At 42.1% G+C, this 17,255-nt stretch overlaps 2 protein-coding genes across 5 annotated transcripts in view; both read left to right on the top strand.

Annotated features, from left to right (window-relative positions):
• TGFBR1 (transforming growth factor beta receptor 1) overlaps window positions 1-6,403 on the top strand; it is a 46,933-nt gene extending 40,530 nt beyond the window's left edge. The window contains exon 10 of the transcript XR_014518744.1: window positions 5,384-6,403. The gene's annotated coding sequence lies outside the window, so the exon portion shown is untranslated. The remainder of the gene's footprint in view (window positions 1-5,383) is intronic.
• Window positions 1-17,255, top strand: part of RECK (reversion inducing cysteine rich protein with kazal motifs) — a 45,998-nt gene that overhangs the window by 11,966 nt on the left and 16,777 nt on the right. For 2 of the 4 annotated variants that reach the window (XM_083473142.1, XM_083473141.1), the window contains 7 exons: window positions 667-714; window positions 9,886-9,919; window positions 11,441-11,638; window positions 12,709-12,976; window positions 13,652-13,831; window positions 15,759-15,971; window positions 16,350-16,486. In XM_083473142.1, coding sequence (XP_083329268.1) covers window positions 667-714; window positions 9,886-9,919; window positions 11,441-11,638; window positions 12,709-12,976; window positions 13,652-13,831; window positions 15,759-15,971; window positions 16,350-16,486 — 1,078 coding nt within the window. Of the gene's footprint in view, window positions 1-666; window positions 715-2,487; window positions 2,562-9,885; window positions 9,920-11,440; window positions 11,639-12,708; window positions 12,977-13,651; window positions 13,832-15,758; window positions 15,972-16,349; window positions 16,487-17,255 lie in introns of all 4 variants that reach the window. The other 2 variants (XM_083473143.1, XM_083473144.1) reach the window with 2 other exon arrangements.

Raw genomic sequence — 17,255 nt, 5'->3', positions numbered from 1 at the left:
GCAAGCCCTGCGCAGAGTGAATTGAGGAAATCTCAGCAGGCATCACCAACAACTATGACCAAGAATAGTCATAACTGGCAAACCAACTGAAGTTGGAAAAAACTGTCTGAGCCATGGAGGCTCCTTGAATCTAGCGATTGCGATTGAATCTAGGAGCACTACTCCCAGACTGCATACCTGCTCCTTCAGGGGAAGTGCAACCCTTCCTGACTAGAGCTGATTGCTTATCTAATTCCTGTACCTGGAAAGCATCAACCCACAGAGCCTCCATCTTACCAGGATTCTGCTTCAATTTATTAGCCCGTATTACAGATTCTAGTTAGTGGTGCTGTGTCTGCACAGCCTCACATGACCCAGATGACAGGAAGAAATACTGAAATACTTTGTTGTTCTTTATGTTAAATCCCAGTCATTTAGACTTTAGAGGTCCATTTGACCCCAGTAGCAGATTGATACTTGAAAAAGAGTTGCTTTTGATTATGTTCATATGCCAGAATTGAGAACATCTAAGCGATTCAAAACTGCTTCTAAAGAAGAAATTAGATATATTGGTGGGACATCTCAAAATTATCACAATAATAATATCTTCTATATAATTTATTATTGTATAATTTTGCTCTTGAATAATATGCGCTATGTGCTGGTAATGAAACTAATGTCTTTCAGGCATCTTCAAAAAATGATATTATGAAAGTTTGCAGGAAAGAATATGAGGTAAGTGCATTATAGACAGTGGGTTACCCCTCCCTGTCAACATGCTTAAGCTTTCCTGATGTTGGCACACTTTGAAGGCTCATAACAGTTTCCAACTCATAAACTTTTCTGGAGGTGAAACAGACCAAGTTGACCTCTTTCCTCCACTGCAGATAAGATGCTGGTTCATGGCAAACTGGGCTTTGTAAACTGAAAGCCAGCAAAGTAAACAGTCACTCCCTCCTGATCCTCCCTTCCCTGGAATTTCCCATTCCTAATTCAGCATCGTTGATGTGGGGCAAAAAAAACCAAAAAACGTTCTTTCCAGGGCTTTATTTTTCCATTGATATTTTTCATAAGGTCATTAGTAACAATGACTAGATGTCAATTGCAAATACAAAATTGGACAAGATTGGCAGTTTCAAAATGTTTAATTTCACATAGAGTTGGAAGGGATCCAAGAGTCATCTAGTTCAACCCCTTGCCATGCAGAAATCTCAGATTAAAGCATCCATGACAGATGGTCATCCCCCCTCTGCTTAAAAGCCTCCAAGAAAGGAGAGTCCACAACCTCCTGAAGGAGACTGTTCCACTGTCAAACGGCTCTTACTAAATTCAAGTGAAGTAAACACGCTAATATACAGCTCCCACAGACGGGATGCAAAAGAGAGATATCAGAAAAATTCTGATGCAATTCAAATTATTCTAATTTGCCAAATTTTCTGGAAGATTGCATGTAGACCCACAAACCATGGTTAAAGCAAACAGTTAACTTTGTAGATCAGAGTTTGTATTCACAAGTTTGGGACAGTCCATGATTAAAATGGGTCTTTTTGTGAAAGCCATGGTTTTTGTTGGTGCACCCCCACAGAAACGAGGGCAAGAATTGCTCTGGAGAGAGAAGCTTACAACAAAAGTCCTGATAGATCACAGCAAAGGTCTGCCCAATCCAGTACTCTTCTTCCAAGAGTGCCTGGGGGATAGGGAGGGGCTACTGCATTTGGAGAGCTGTCTTCATGTCTGCAAATTAGGGTTTGCTGGGATCCAGAATTACATCAGCTGTAGGCCAATTAGTCAGATGCTTGGGATTTGGTTAGTTCAAATCTTACACTATAAGCAATGCGCAGAAAACATGTTTGTGAACTACGGATCCTGTCTATATGTCTGTGTTCTGAAATGTCCTGTTTTTTATTTGAATACAAGCTAACTTAGCTGGAGTAATTTTATTCTCTTAAGTGGGAACATGCTTAATTGGTAAAAGCAATAATTGAAAAGAAGAAGTTTTATATAAAAAATAGTAGCCTTCTTAGCATACAATATTTGTAGGTAATCAACAATAATTAATTTTCTGTTCATGTGCAGCTGAAAATGTTTTGAATAAATCTTTTAAATCAGTTATCTCCAAGTATGTGATTGTATTCAATAATGTATAAAAAGCAATGGTATTTTCAGAAAACTTTCTCTAGCATACCTTCTCTTCAGAATATAAATCTCTTCACATGCTGTTTTATCTTACCTCCTTCTGCCTGAAAGAAGAGCATTCACTTTAGATTAAGAAATAAATTCAGTGGCCTGCTCATTCCCCAGCAAGGGATTTAGATTAAATACTACTTAGCTTTTTATCTTATTGCAAATATGCCTTAGAAAGCTTTTTTTCTTTTCCTAATCTCTTTAGCTGCTGAGATTTTCATAGCTTGTGTTCTTCTAAACTGTTATCCCCTACATTAAATAGCTTTATCTCTTCGATATTATACTTCACTGCCCGTATCTGTAACCTTTCCTCTGTTATGCTAGTTTCCTTCTCTTTTCTGGATTTCTGCATTGCTGTAGGAGGTTGACCAATGTTTGTTGGAGAACAGAAAGGACAGGTAAGAGAGTTTTAAAAAATGGGAATGAAAAAGTGATCACTGATCATGACAGAGTAGTTTCTCTTTCTAATTCTTCTTTTCTCTTTCTTGTTGGAATCATTTTGTAATATTTATTTTATATAAATAAGTGGACTTATTTCAAGAATGATTACAAGTGAGTACATAAAACTACTGTCTAGTGTTTTTCAAACATTTATAAGAGAAATATGTTCTTGTACTTCCATACTTTTCTTCCTCATATATGGGTGAACCATACTTCGCTGCTTTGATACTGTCTATGATAAAAGTCATGGGAAACAACACTCATTTGTAGATTGGGGTTTGAGGATGAGTGATGAATCTCCCAGAATATATTTTCAGCATCTTTCCAGATAGTAGGATTGGATCCAGACCATCTGTCCCAATGGGACACTCCGCTATTTCAGTTATTTCCCTTCCTCTTGCATCCCAAAAGACTGTCCCATGGGATTAGGAGAGATGGTGCTGTGGCTGAAAAGGGGGTCAGTTTAAACTGTTCCCCCCTTTCTTCCAGCACAAGCCTCCTAAGGCTCTCGGTCCCTTCTGCTAATGAAAGGAATGCTCCATTTTGTAGGAGGGCAAGACTGGGTGCAACTCATTTCAAAGTTTTCAAAGGACAGGAGTGAAATATATCCTCTGGAGTCAGGTTACTAAAGTAGCCCACAATACTTTCTTGATCTGCATCGATGAATATGTCACCAGCTACTTGTAAGAGACAATACTTAGAAGTTGTTTTGGAATGAATACATTTTAGTTCTAGAAAATGTGTCAATAAAGATATTTGCTGAACTCTGTTGAATAAAAGAATAGGTGGTAATAGTACTTTTTTTAAAATGTGAGTTATATCCTTCCACACTTATAGATTCAGACATGTAATTACCATTTTTGTTTGTGTGCTGATTGTCTGTCTTCCTGTCTCTTGACAGGTTTACTTCTGGTGATTTCCACTAACAAGTGAAAACTTAACATGCCATTTAGGGATCAGCCTGAAGGCTACTAATTTGGCAGGCACCTCCCCCAACTTACACGTGCGTGTCCAAACACAGCCTTGGGCTGCAGTTCTAACCCTACTTATTGGAAATAAGCATCTTTAAATTCGGTGCAGCTTACTCCTAAGTAAACATGGTTGCACTTATTTGTTTTGCTGTTGTTTCATGTACCAGACACAGCTCTTGAGCGATGTCTTAGAGATATTTATTGAAGATAAATTCACAAAAGGAAACAAATTATATGAAGTTTAAATGGCTGACAAAGCTGGGTTTACTGTGAGGCAGACCAGTTGGTAGACAGGTTGAAGATTCCACTGTTTGAAGCTGGCCTCCCAGGCAATCTTTCTCAGCTCAGCTTGCAACAGGTAATGAATTGTCCTGAGGAACCAAGCCATTGGTAGCACTTATGGAAGGCATGTTGAGATCCTATATAGTCTTTAGATCAGAGGTTGGCCACCTAAGGCCCATGGGCTGGAAGCGGTCCATGAGGGTCGCTTAACCGGCCCATGAGCCACCCCTGAACTGAGCCGCCTGCTCAGCGAGTCCCTACACGCTGCGTTAAACCAGCGTGGGGACTCTCTTCTGCGGCTCCAGAAATCGTTTCTGCACATGCCCAGATGCTGAAAATCACTTCTGCGCAGGCACGATTTCCTGCCTCTGGGCATGTGCAGAAGCAATTTCCAGCACTGCAGACATGCACAGACACGATTTCCGGCGTCGCTGGAGATCGGGTGATCTCTGCGGGAGTGATCCGGTCCATGACCAGTAAGCCGACCCCTGCTTTAGATCACCCGATCCTGCTGTCCTGTAATCTGAAACGTACTATTCATTTATTTGGAATTTACTATCCTCCTTATAGCCCCGAGAGGCAGGGATGAACCTTGGTAATATGCTGCCCTGTGTGAGGCCAACATTTGGCTCTTCCCACACCCCTCCCCACAGCCCTTGCAGTGCTGGCTTAAGCCAGGTAAACAAGATGCTGGGGCTTCGGGAAGGAGGCACGTGGGTCTGGCAGGGTCCTAGAGCCCTCCCGTCTCCTTCCCAAAGCTTGCTTGCCTGGCTTTGTGAAGGAGGCAGGAGGACTATAGGACCCTGTCAGAGCCCTCACACCTTCCTGAAGGTGGGCATGTGCTTATCAGGCTCATGCTGCCCTAAAGCCACCTCCGCGAGGGGCTCTCAAAATTAGCTTCCAAAAGATTATGAAAATACTGAATGTGATGTCCATATGGAACTAGGGTTTTTCAGGTGGCCCTTGACCCACCAAAATCCTCTGAGACCAGGATTGTGTAGCTGAATCTTGCTTGGCCCTGCTGGAAGCACTCCTCCTTGGCTGGCAATTCCTGGCCTCTGCTTGTCCTGACACTGTAGAGCGGAAAGGAAGCACATTCTTAAAAAAAGCAGAGACATCACCTTGACAAAAAAGCACTGTATAGTTAAAGCTGTGGATTTCCCAGTAGTGATGTATGGAAGTGAGAGCTGGACCATAAAGAAGGCTGATCGTCAGAGAATTGATGCTTTTGAATTATGGTGCTGGAGGAGACTCTTGAGAGTCCCATGGACTGCAAGAAGATCAAACCTCTCCATTCTGAAGGAAATCAGCCCTGAGTGCTCTCTGGAAGGACAGATCCTGAAGCTGAGGCTCCAATACTTTGGCCACCTCATGAGAAGAGAAGACTCCCTGGAAAAGACCCTGGTGTTGGGAAAGATGGAGGGCACAAGGAGAAGGGGATGACAGAGGACGAGATGGCTGGACAGTGTTCTCGAAGCTACCAGCATGTGTCTGACCAAACTGCGGGAGGCAGTGGAAGACAGGAGTGCCTGGCGGGCTCTGGTCCAGGGGGTCACGAAGAGTCGGACACGACTAAACGACTAAACAACAACAAGAAGGGCACCAAGGACCATGGACCACTAGGAGCTGCTGTGGATCTCAGGACACTCCAGGCTCTTTCAGTGGAGTAGAGCTGCATCCACAATGCCTGCATCTTGCCAGGATTCAGCTTCAGCTTTAGCACCTGAACCGGTACCTCATCTTGCCTGATTCATGGGGGAAAGGGAGAAAGAGCTATGTGTCACCAGCATTCTGATGACACTTCATTTGTGCAAAAAAAAAATTATGAATAATAATATTAATTTTATTATTTATACCCCGCCCATCTAGCTGAGTTCCCCCAGCCACTCTGGGCACCTTACAGCATATATCAAACAGTACTATGAGTAGTCAGTATCTTTCTCCAGGGATCTGAAGTAATTTGTGAGAGTAATGAAGGTGTAATCAGGTAGAGACTGAATCAACTGTGGAACAGGCAGTATATTTGGAAAAGGCTAAAGGCTTAAGAATTTAAAGCCTTATAAAAACAAGGGGAATTGTGGAAAGTGTTTTAGAATGGCTATATTAATTGCTTTATTGTTTTATTAATTATTGCATTTATTTGCCACTTAAAATATATCGAAGCAGTTCACACTTGCAAAAGCATGTATAATACAAAATTTAAAATAAATCGAAGATAAAAGAACATAATTTATGATAAGTGCTATTTAGAGAATAAGGCATATGTTTGGAAAGGTATCATAAAACAGGCTTGATTGATTTTTCAGGCAGGATCCAGAGTATCACACCATTAGAAAATTTTCTACCCCATGTCATTGTGTGTGCTAAACCATTTTTTAAACTGAGAAGACTTTCAAATACAGTTTGTAGAATAGTTTTTTGCAAGGGCAGCTATTGAAAGTCCAAAATCCCACAGGATATAATCAGGCTCTTTAGATCCTGGCAGTAAAATCTTGAGTGTTAAAAGATTCTGCATTCTAGAGTGGTGAATTGTATTAATGGTAAGAGTACAGTGGTGCCTCGCAAGACGAAAAGAATCCGTTCTGTGATTCTCTTCGTCTAGCGGTTTTTTCATCTTGCGAAGCAAGCCCATTGAAGGATTAGCGCTATTAGCGCTTTTAGCGGCTTATCTGCTGATCGGATCAGCTGATTAGCGGCTTAGAAAAGGGGGGGGAGGGAAAAAACCCCGCAGGAACTCGCAAGACATAGTCGTCTTGCGAAGCAAGCCCATAGGAAATTCGTTTTGCGAAGCACCTCCAAAACGGAAAACTCTTTCGTCTAGCAAGTTTTCCATCTTGCGAGGCATTCTTCTTGCGGGGCACCACTGTATTGGACTAGGGCTTAGGAGAACAGAGTTTGAATTCCCACTCAGCCATGAAGCTCCTTGAGTGAGCTTGGGCCAGTCACCATCTCTTAGCCTAACCTTCCTCACAGGGTTGTTGTGAGAATTAAATGGGGCAGACCAGAACCATGCACAGCCCCTTGAGATCCTTAGAAGAGAAAGGTGGGATATAAATGCTAATTATTATTATTATTATTATTATTATTATTATTATTATTATTGAAGGGTGTATTTCAGATCATTGTATAAACATTAAAAAGAGTAATTGGTAAAACTAATGTGTTGTTTTGGTGGGCAGTTGTCTCTTGGGGACAGTAGTTTGTCCTCAGCAAGACTATTCTGATGGCAGCTTCAGACCTTTACTATAGACACCCTAGGATTATCCTGCTCATATGCAAGAATATGTGTAGCTTTGTTTCATGGCAAAACCACTAAACTTTGCGATATGTGACAGATTAACATTTTAAAAGAATGTTAAAAGATCTTCTTTTAAGCTCTGAAAGTATTTTCACTGACAGAAGGAAATTGTTTGAACAGAAAAGAAAATGAAACTGCTTAGAAAAACATTGTTGAAATTGAGACTATTCATAACCTGCTGATTACCAGGCTATAACTTTTATTTACATATTTATGGCATTTATGCCTCACTCTTTTAGTCTAAAAGCTTCTCAGAGCAACTCAGCAATAAGATGGTTACAGCTTTCCAGCTTACAGTTGAAAACACGTGGCACACCAGGAGGAAAAAGCAAGCTCAGTTGCTGGTTCTTAAAAGTTATATATAATGTATATGATATATAATATTCTGTGCAAATTCTGTCTGTGTTAGACAGCAGCCCCTCCCCAGGGGAACAACCCTCACCAGTCACTTGTGAGAGCAGAGTGGATGCCAGTGTCTGGACCACGAGGGCAGGGATGCAGCTGCCACACAGTTCTTCCCTCTTGTCTTGATCGCACCTGGAACCATCAGAGGAGGATGTTGTGCACGTGCCCCTTGGGGCTGGTAGGGTGGAGGCAAGGAGGCCAACAGTAGGGGGAACCCAAGCCACCTGCTGACTGGTTGTAATTAAGAAGAGCAGATGGTGACTGGCTGAGGTTGGTGAGGGGGGCATAGATGATGATGACGATGATGATGATGATGATGTATACCTGACAGGGACTCAAGGCGGTTTACGGATAAAAATTACAGATGCCCTGGTCCTGTTCTGGTCTTAAAAGCAGCAAAAACATTATGGAAGTAGGAGACTGGGAGCCCTGTGCCACCAACACCCCAGTCAAGACCAGAAAACAAACCATTGCCCTCTACCAACAGCTTGAAATGTAATATCCTCTAATGGACCAGCCTCCACTGATATTGAGGAAATTTCAGTTTCCAAAGCTTAGTCATCACAAAAGCAATAGAGCACACTTAAGCCATATTTGCCTGTTGGAAGGGAACCCACAGCTAAACAGGGAGGCATCTGGAAGCTACCACCGGGTACGCAAAAAGCAGAAGCAGCAGCAGTTTCTCTACAGTGGTACCTCAGGTTACATATGCTTCAGGTTACGTACGCTTCGGCTTTGTATCTGGTGACCAATTTCTATTGTATTATGTTATTCTTAATAAATAATATATTATAAATGTAAACACTCACAAGTTTCAACGCTGTTGAGTTGGAAAATGAATGGGGTCTGAAAAGCCGTTTTTAAAAAGTTCTCTGTTTCTATAAATCAAGATTTCCAGGGCAGTTTATGGTAACTTACAAAACGGTTCACAACTAGTACAGGCCCATTGGAGGTCCGTAGTTTGAGCCTATGTGGATGCATGTCAGTTGCTGGAGCCCAAGGACATGGAGAGGGGACTTACAGCTCCCTCAATCCCTGCCTATTGTGGCTAGTGAAAAAGGAGCAGGGTTGTGTGGGTGAGTCTAGAGAGTTGTAATGCCCCATTAGGGAGGGTGTTATGCCAGCTTGCCGTGAAATTGGAAGTGGTGTGGTCCCTCTTTTTTCCATTACAAAGTTTATGGGGAAAATTTAAAACAATTACCAAACACAAAGTCTTGACTTCCAAGATAAATACATGTACAGATTATACGTCTTGTATTCAGTCATCCATGAGACATCAAAAACATGGGAACTCTTTTACAATACAGTGGTACCTCAGGTTACATACGCTTCAGGTTACAGACTCCGCTAACCCAGAAATAGTGCTTCAGGTTAAGAACTTTGCTTCAGGATGAGAACAGAAATCGTGCTCTGGCGGCGCGGCAGCAGCAGGAGGCCCCATTAGCTAAAGTGGTGCTTCAGGTTAAGAACAGTTTCAGGTTAAGTACGGACCTCCGGAACGAATTAAGTACTTAACCTGAGGTACCACTGTACTTTTTCCTTTTTGGATTCCTAAACCTGAACAGCGAAACGATGGGGAATTGCTTGCAAATAGGTTTCTTTGTAATGAACAGATTGTCAGATGCGTAAATAAAATCTCTAAGTTTAGAGGGTACCAGTTTGAAATGCCGTTTGAGATGCAATCTGTGGGGTGCACTTCAAGCCACGGGTTATTGGTACAGATGATAAAACAAATCACAAAAGCTTCTAATCCTCCCAGCTGCACAGGAGAGGGGAGGGGTCTGCGTAGACTCCTGAGCAGGCATAGGTAAACTCGGCCCTCCAGATAGATGTTTTGGGACTACAACTCCCATCATCCCTAGCTAACAGGACCAGTGGTCAGGGATGATGGGAATTGTAGTCCCAAAACATCTGGAGGGCCGAGTTTGCCTGCAGCCTCTTCCTACTTCTGCTTGGTGTGCTATCCATCGTGGTGTATGAATGAAGCCTTTCTGACAGAATCTTTGTGACATTCTTCTGGAAAACGGTTTGCTATTCCTTTGATCTGTCCCATTATAGCTGCTGTCATTTCTGGAAGTTCTCAAGGGTCTTTAGTATTTAATTAGCCATAGGATGTGCAAATTAAGGCAAATAGGAGATTTTCATGTTTATTAATTGTACTGAACTTTAACTCTTCATATAATTATATATGTGCGTTATAATTATATAACTGAATATATTCAGTTATATTCTTTTGCTCATCAACAAAAGATGTAGTGCATTTGCCATTTAGTTTCTGTTTACCAGTAGCTATTTGAAAGTGATACTTTTTCTTTTTGCTTTTAGAATGCACTTTTTAGCTGCATCAACAGAAATGAAAGTAAGTATACCTTTTAAAAAATAATCCTAAATATTAGGTTATCATTTTCTCCCCTGTTTCATTGCCTGCTTTTTGAGATGTATTTTTTAATATCAGATGATAGCATAACATATGTTGCATTTCACAACTGCTTGAGCTGGTTGACAGTTTGCCAAGGGAAAATGTAGTGCGTTTCCTGTAAACATCTTAGCTTGGGGCTTGGAACTTTTCCCACCAACTGCAAGTTTGCAGCCAGTTGTATTCATATTCTGTTAATTCTGGAATCCTGTCTAGATTTGTGCATAACATGCCAAGGCCTGACCAGTGCAGCAGTATTAACTGGATCCTTCAGTCAGGGTTTGGATTTGCTCAGCATTGATTCAGTGGGATAGCAAGTAAAGTATTGAGAGTCATACCTGCTGACTCAGGATTATGACTGAAACGAATCAGTTGGTTCACTGGTGTACAAAGCTTAATGGCATTATAAAAAGTAAGGAAAATAAAGTACAGAGAATAAAGCAAATTGCATAATACGACATTTATGAAAATAAAACAAGTTACGTATGATTGTTCAAGCAACTTCAAGTAATATAATATAAATTGCATATAAAGTAATGGTTTATTAATGGTATGAACTAATTCCATGTACTTGTAATAGCACTGACAAAGCAAGCAGTCAGTCAGTTGTTAACACAGTCTCCTCCTGACTTCCTCCAGCTCATCTAGTTATAGTATCCATAGCATATTAGAGGTTATAGTAAATTTCATAGTTACCAGTCCGACAGTAGACCAGGCCTTGTGGCTTTCATGTGGGTAAAAGTATGAGCAGAGTAAGTAGAAGGGAGTAGGAAAGAAGAACAAAAAACCCAGTGCCTGCCCCTGAACTAAAAGAAGTAACTAATCAAAAAAGGGAAAAGAAAAGTTTGCTTTACACATTTTATAACAATTAGGAAGTGGATGAGGGGATGGAGTTTTCCATCATTTGCATTAATATATTCCTATGGGTGGACACACTAAAACATACATCGTAATCTATCTGGGTGGGAGCAGTTAGAGTAACTTGATCCCTTGCTTTATTATTGGTTAGCACACTGCAGCACTGGACTACCAAAACATTCAATATTTTAATGGTTTTGGTTTTGGTTTGGCTTCATGGCTGTTATTCTCTACTTTCTAATTTTATCACCCTCCAGAATGCCAAGTTCTCATATAGTAGGCAAAAGAATCTAGCACAACACTGCAAGCAGCTTGCACAGAAATAACACAGCAAATTGCTCTGTACCTGACTTCACAGGTACCTTGGCAATCAGCTGCTTTTCCCATCTGGCAGGTCGTTGTGCATGTGTGGGCACAATGTGTTTGTGACAGTGGGTGATTGGCAGGTGGGTGGCCCCACTCACCTGTCAAATTTGGCCTATCCAGAACACTGACTAGATTCTGCCCCTTCCCCACGATAGAGTATAAACATATTTCTGTATTTTCATCACTAATAATAAAGAGTTATTTGTGATGCGTTGTTTTGCTTGTGTTTCCCTCCTCTAGTGGGATCAGTTTGTTGCAGTTATGCTGGTCATCACACAAACTGCCGGGAATATTGCCAGGCAATCTTTCGAACCGACTCTTCTCCAGGTCCTTCTCAGTTCAAAGCTGTTGAAAGTTACTGTGCCTCTGTTAGCCCACAATTAATTCATTGTGTGAACAACTACACACAGTCCTATCCAATGAGAAATTCAACAGATAGTAAGTATGAGAAAAATACAAGTTTGGCATGCAAAATTTTAGCACCTTAATGTGTGAAAGTACGCTATGATATCTATAGTGTAAGCATGGTTTTCTGTTCATGTTTGGGACTGCAAATTTCATTTTCATCTATTTCTCTGTATTTGCTTTCAAAAGTAAAAGAATTGAAGACATTCTCCTGGAGTAGAGGTGGTAACCCACAGGACCTGCCAAACTGAGGGAAGTGTCCCTCAGGCACCCACACCTTCCTCTCCTGATCTGTGGTTGCTCTTTAGAGAGTGATCTGTTTTATTTCTGTATAATAAACATGTAAGAGGGTCATCATGCTGCAGTTTGCTTGGCCACAGACAGGTGGCACTGAGAACAACGGCAAGATGACAGTCTTCAGGGAGCTACTGGGTCAATATAGCAGCATCAGAGAGTATCTGCAGACCCAGGCAAGCAGTGGAGGAAGAGTCCCTATAGACTGAGGCAGTAATTGTGGCAGGAGAAGTTATAAGGGGAGGGAGGCATCCATCTCTCGTGCCTTTCAAGCCTTTTCCCTCCTTCTGTGTAAGAGCATTCTGCTCAAAGGCACCTGCTTTGGGGGCTCTCCCACTCAATGCAGCCTTCGGATCTGTACCAGCAATAGTGGCATGAGGTGGAACAGGGAAGGTCTAACTCAGGCATCCCCAACCTGTGGCCCTCCAGATGTTTTGGCCTACATCTCTTATGATCCCTAGCTAACAGGACCAGTGGTCAGGGATGATGGGAATTGTAGTCCAAAACATCTGGAGGGCCGAAGGTTGGGGATGCCTGGTCTAACTAGTTACTGTTGGGAGGGGGGAGATTGGTGGGAGGTTGGGGGAAAAGTTGGCAAGTGGAACAAGCAGGGTGCAGTCACTAATCTGAAGGGGAAAAAAACAATCTTTCTGCCTGCTCTTTAAAGAATAGATACAATGCAGCATTTTTATATATAAAGCAATTTTTAATTGCATTATATTAAATTTTAACGTGCTGATGTTTTGACACTGTGATGTAAACACAACTATGTGACAGGTAGCAGTATTTATTTCTTCTCTGCTATTTAGGTTTATACTGCTGTGATAGAGCAGAAGATTATGCCTGCCAAACAGCTTGTAAAAGGATCCTGATGTCAATGAAAACAGAGCTTGAAATTGTGGATGGACTTATTGAAAGCTGTAAAACGATGCCTCTGCCACAGGATCCTCTATGGCAATGTTTCCTTGAGAGCTCAAGATCTGTTCACCCTGGAGTCACTCTGCACCCTCCACCTTCAACAGGTCTGGATGGTGCTAAATTACACTGCTGTTCTAAAGCAAATACTTCCATATGTAGGTGAGTACATTTTGCATTTTCTTTCTATCTTTTATAGGCTCTCTTTTGGGTGCTTGATGTTTCAAAATGGGATTGAGCTCCTCCTATGGCTTGGGGAGGCTGGGAACCTTGTGATTTCAAAGGATGTTGTGAGCCCTCTCCTTGTGTTGGAGCCTAGAAAATGATCTGACCATTCTGTCTTGCAAAGCCCTGTGGATGGTTCCCCATAAGACCCAACAATCCTCTGATTGTCCATGCTTGCAGAGCGCTTATATACAACAGGACTTGCGAATTACCAGTGCTTGCAAAGCCCCATGTCAAACATTTTATAGAACTCAGCAATCAGCTGATTGGTGGCAGCTGAGCTGCAGGCTGTGCTTTTTGCCCACGTGGTTTGATTTCAAATGCTGCAGGCAAACTGCAGCAGCAGCAGCAGCAGCAGCACACACCCACCCTGCCAGTGCCCCCAGCCAAACTTGGCCCATAGGGAATGGAGGAAATAACGATCTGGCCAGACCCAATTTCTTACCCTTAATTACTAGATCAACTACATCCTGTAACCTAGAGAGAATTGCATATGTTTTCCATGGTATAGGAACACCATATTTTGAGCAATACATCTTGTGAGTTAAATCATAAGCATTATAATCCAAGGTTTTGTCTTCATTTTATTCCCTTGTGTTTCTTTTTCCACAGAGATTTATGCACTAAACTTTATAGCAGCAGCTGGGGCAATACACAGAGCTGGCAAGAATTTGATCGCTTTTGTGAGTATAACCCAGTCGAAGTTTCCATGTTGACCTGTTTAGCAGATGTACGTGAACCTTGTCAGCTGGGCTGTAGAAATCTTACTTACTGCACTAATTTTAATAACAGGTAGGAAAGGTACACTTGAGTATTTTCTTCAGAATATATTGTTTTTGGATGAAATGTATAATTAGGTAGAGCTGGTATAGTTTACTTGGTAATGTGGGATTTGGAGAGCTCCCCCCCCCCCCATTTTGAACATGGTTGCTTTATAAAGAATGTTAAAAGATGTTACAGTATTGGGTGCTGGAAGAAGAGAGTTCAATCTTCCTCCAACCGCTGAGCCTGCTAACTCTCTGTGATTTTACTGTGATTGAAAATTTAGATAACCATGATTATATATTATGCCAATAGATTACAAATTCATCGTTTTTGATTTTGCGTTTACTTCTAGATTTATAGGAGCTGGTTTACATGTACCTCGGCTCCCAAACGCCTTGGGAGTCAAACGATCGAAAACCGGAAGTGAGTGTTCCAGTTTTTGAACGTTCTTTCAGAAGCCAAACGTCTGCTGCGGCTTCCACAGCTTCTGATTGGCTGCAGGAGCTTCCTGCAGCTAATTTGAAGCCGCACTTTAGAAGTTGGAATGTTTGGGAAGTCAAACGGACTTCTGGAATGGATTCTGTTTTACTTCCAAGATACGACTGTATTGGTTACTAGCCTAGGGTTTTCCGTTTCATTTTGTCAAAAGAGAAACAGTCTTTTAAAAAGGCTGATTCTGAGCATTTCTCTCTTTCTCGTCACATGAAAATATTGCTTCTCAGGTATGTAAAGGAACATACCTTTCAGGAAGCTTTAGCAATGGTGAATAGGTCACCTACTGTTGCAAGGCAAGTAACAACAGCATTTTCGAACTCAAGAACTTCAGCACTGCCCTAGGATCAGTGAGTTTAAACTGTAGCATTTCTAGCAAAACATTCATATTATAAGCACTTTAAGGAAGGATGTTCTCCAGACAACTTTACTGAAAAGAGTTCACTTATAATCGGTAGGATATGAAATGTCAATATACTATTCAACTGCTTATATTATTCTGATTGATACATGTCTCAGCTGTATCACTGTGATTATAAGTTCTTGTTATAATACTATATTTTGATTTAAAGATAGAATGATTTCTATGTCAAGTTGTGTTTGATTATGTGTATTTTAATAATTAATAATAATACATATTATGGGTTTAACATGCTTAATAATGCATTGCTTTGTGCCCCTTAATTTGAGACATATTAAGAATTGATTCTTAACGTATTTGTCCTCAGATACTGGGCTCTGACTTCCATAATATTAATAATCTATTATTGATCACTTGTGTTTATGTACAGCACCTTCCTGACTAGGCACCCAAGGTGGTTTTTCAATTTTAAAATACTAAAATAAATAAATGGCATAAGCTATAGAGAAGAACAGAATCCTTTCAAGCTGACTGAAGACCATTTCTTCAGGAGCTGATGTCACAAGCTTCCTGGCTTGGGCTTCCTCACTTTCACCTTCCCTCAGCACACACAAGCAGAGGTGGCCCACCCCATTTCACCGCCCAAGCCAAAGTGGGAAGATCCTGCCCTGTGTGCGTACCATCTGACCCCCTTTGCCACCCGCCACTGAAGCCTCATTTACCAGTGTTGTGTGGCTGCGGCTGCTGGATTGCAGCGAGATCTCATGCAAGCCCTGTGAGATCTTGTGGCAGCCCCATGAGATCTGCAGAAGCCTCCCCACAATCTCACAGGGCTTGCATGAGATCTTGCCAGAATCTGGTGCAACCACTTTTCACTTCTCCAGTGGCGGTTGAGGGGGGCAGCCTTGGAATCTGGCACCCGGGATAGGACGGCCCTGCAGACAAGTCTAAAGTATCCTCCGGGAAGGGACTTAGCACCAACAACTCTCTGACCATTGATTTGTTAGGAGATGGTGGTATTCAGTCCCTGGCCTGGATAAACATTCATACTGAGTTCAAAAGCATTTTCTGTATGACTCCACACTGTATCTTTCCTTGAAGGCCAACTGAACTCTTCAGGAGCTGCAATGCCCAATCAGACCAAGGAGCCATGAATGACATGAAACTTTGGGAGAAAGGAACAATTAAGATGCCATTTATCAATATTCCTGTTCTTGATATTAAAAAATGCCAGCCGGAAATGTGGAAGGCGATTGCTTGTTCACTGCAGATAAAGCCGTGTCACAGTAAATCTAGAGGGAGCATAATCTGCAAGTAAGTGGGTGACAGGGTTCTTCCAGTTGCTGGGAACTGCAGGAGAGGAGAATCCTGCATCTAGATGGCCGCAGTGAGAGCAGGATTAGATGGGCACTAGTTGATGATAATAATAATAAAAAAGTATCCAGAATTTACAGTCGAGCAGCAGGGACATAAATCTGGTTTAACAATAATAAAAACTAAAGCAGAACAACTTAATTTTGAGAATATGGAAATATAATCTTAAACTAAGGCCAAGGTATTGGGGGTATTTAGAAGAAGTTATTAGAATTAGACCAGGATGTGTATTAGGGGTAGTTTGCTGGATTAACTTGGCCTATGCAATCTGAGCAGTGTACATGTGTGTAATGTGTAAATACTTTGTTGTTTCTGAAGGTCGGATTGCGTGGAAATTCTCAAGAAATGTGGAGATTTAAGCAAATTTCCTGAGGGACACATGGCCGAAAGCATCTGTGAACTTCTGTCTCCAACCGATGACTTGGAGACTTGCATACCTTTAGATACATATGTTCGTAAGTACAGGCATCCCCTCACTTATGCGTGATCGACTTGCACACAACCACGTATATGCGCGATGGTGGGAAGTTAGTAGATGAATAGATTCAAACCAGGAAATGGTAGGAGAGAGCTGGTGAGTCCTTCTGGCTCATGAAGATACCCTCCCTGGAGCCTGAAGCAGATTTCACTGAGGGTGGACAAAGCCCTAAAGAGACCAGAGCAGGGCTTTGTTTAGGCTGCTTGGCCTCCCTGCCTAGCAGCTGAGACACGGTAGCACAGCAGCAGCAGCAGCTGTGTTCCCAAGTGCCCTCCAGCCTCCCAGCAGCCCCAGGGCTTCAACTCTCTTCAACTACTTGTGTGGAGAGAGAGCGGGACTGAGAGCAGGAGAGCAGGGAAAAATGGGCTTTTTAGAGGGTGCTCCCCACTTAATGCAATTTTCACTTATGTGCACGGGGCCCCAAAACATAACCCCCATGTAAGTGGGGGGACGCCTGTACTGAAGAACTAACCTTATGTGTTGAAGTTAGAATTCACAAACAGGTCTACAGAATTGTTAAAAAGCAGAATCATAGAACTAGAATTGGAGGGGATTGTAAGGTTGGAAGCATCCTAGAGAGTCATCTAGTCCAGGGGTCTGCAACCCGCGGCTCCGGAGCCGCATGTGGCTCTTTTACACCTTTGCCGTGGCTCCGGGCACGGGGAGGAGGCGCATTGTGCGCCCTGACACTCCCCACTGTGGCGGGCGCTGTACTGGCTGTGACGTTGCATGAGGGCAGTGCGTGC

Source organism: Podarcis liolepis, assembly GCF_965112155.1.
Source record: "Podarcis liolepis genome assembly, chromosome: 13".
NCBI classification, from domain to species: Eukaryota; Metazoa; Chordata; class Lepidosauria; order Squamata; family Lacertidae; genus Podarcis; species Podarcis liolepis.
This window is presented reverse-complemented; position numbering and strand designations above follow the sequence as displayed.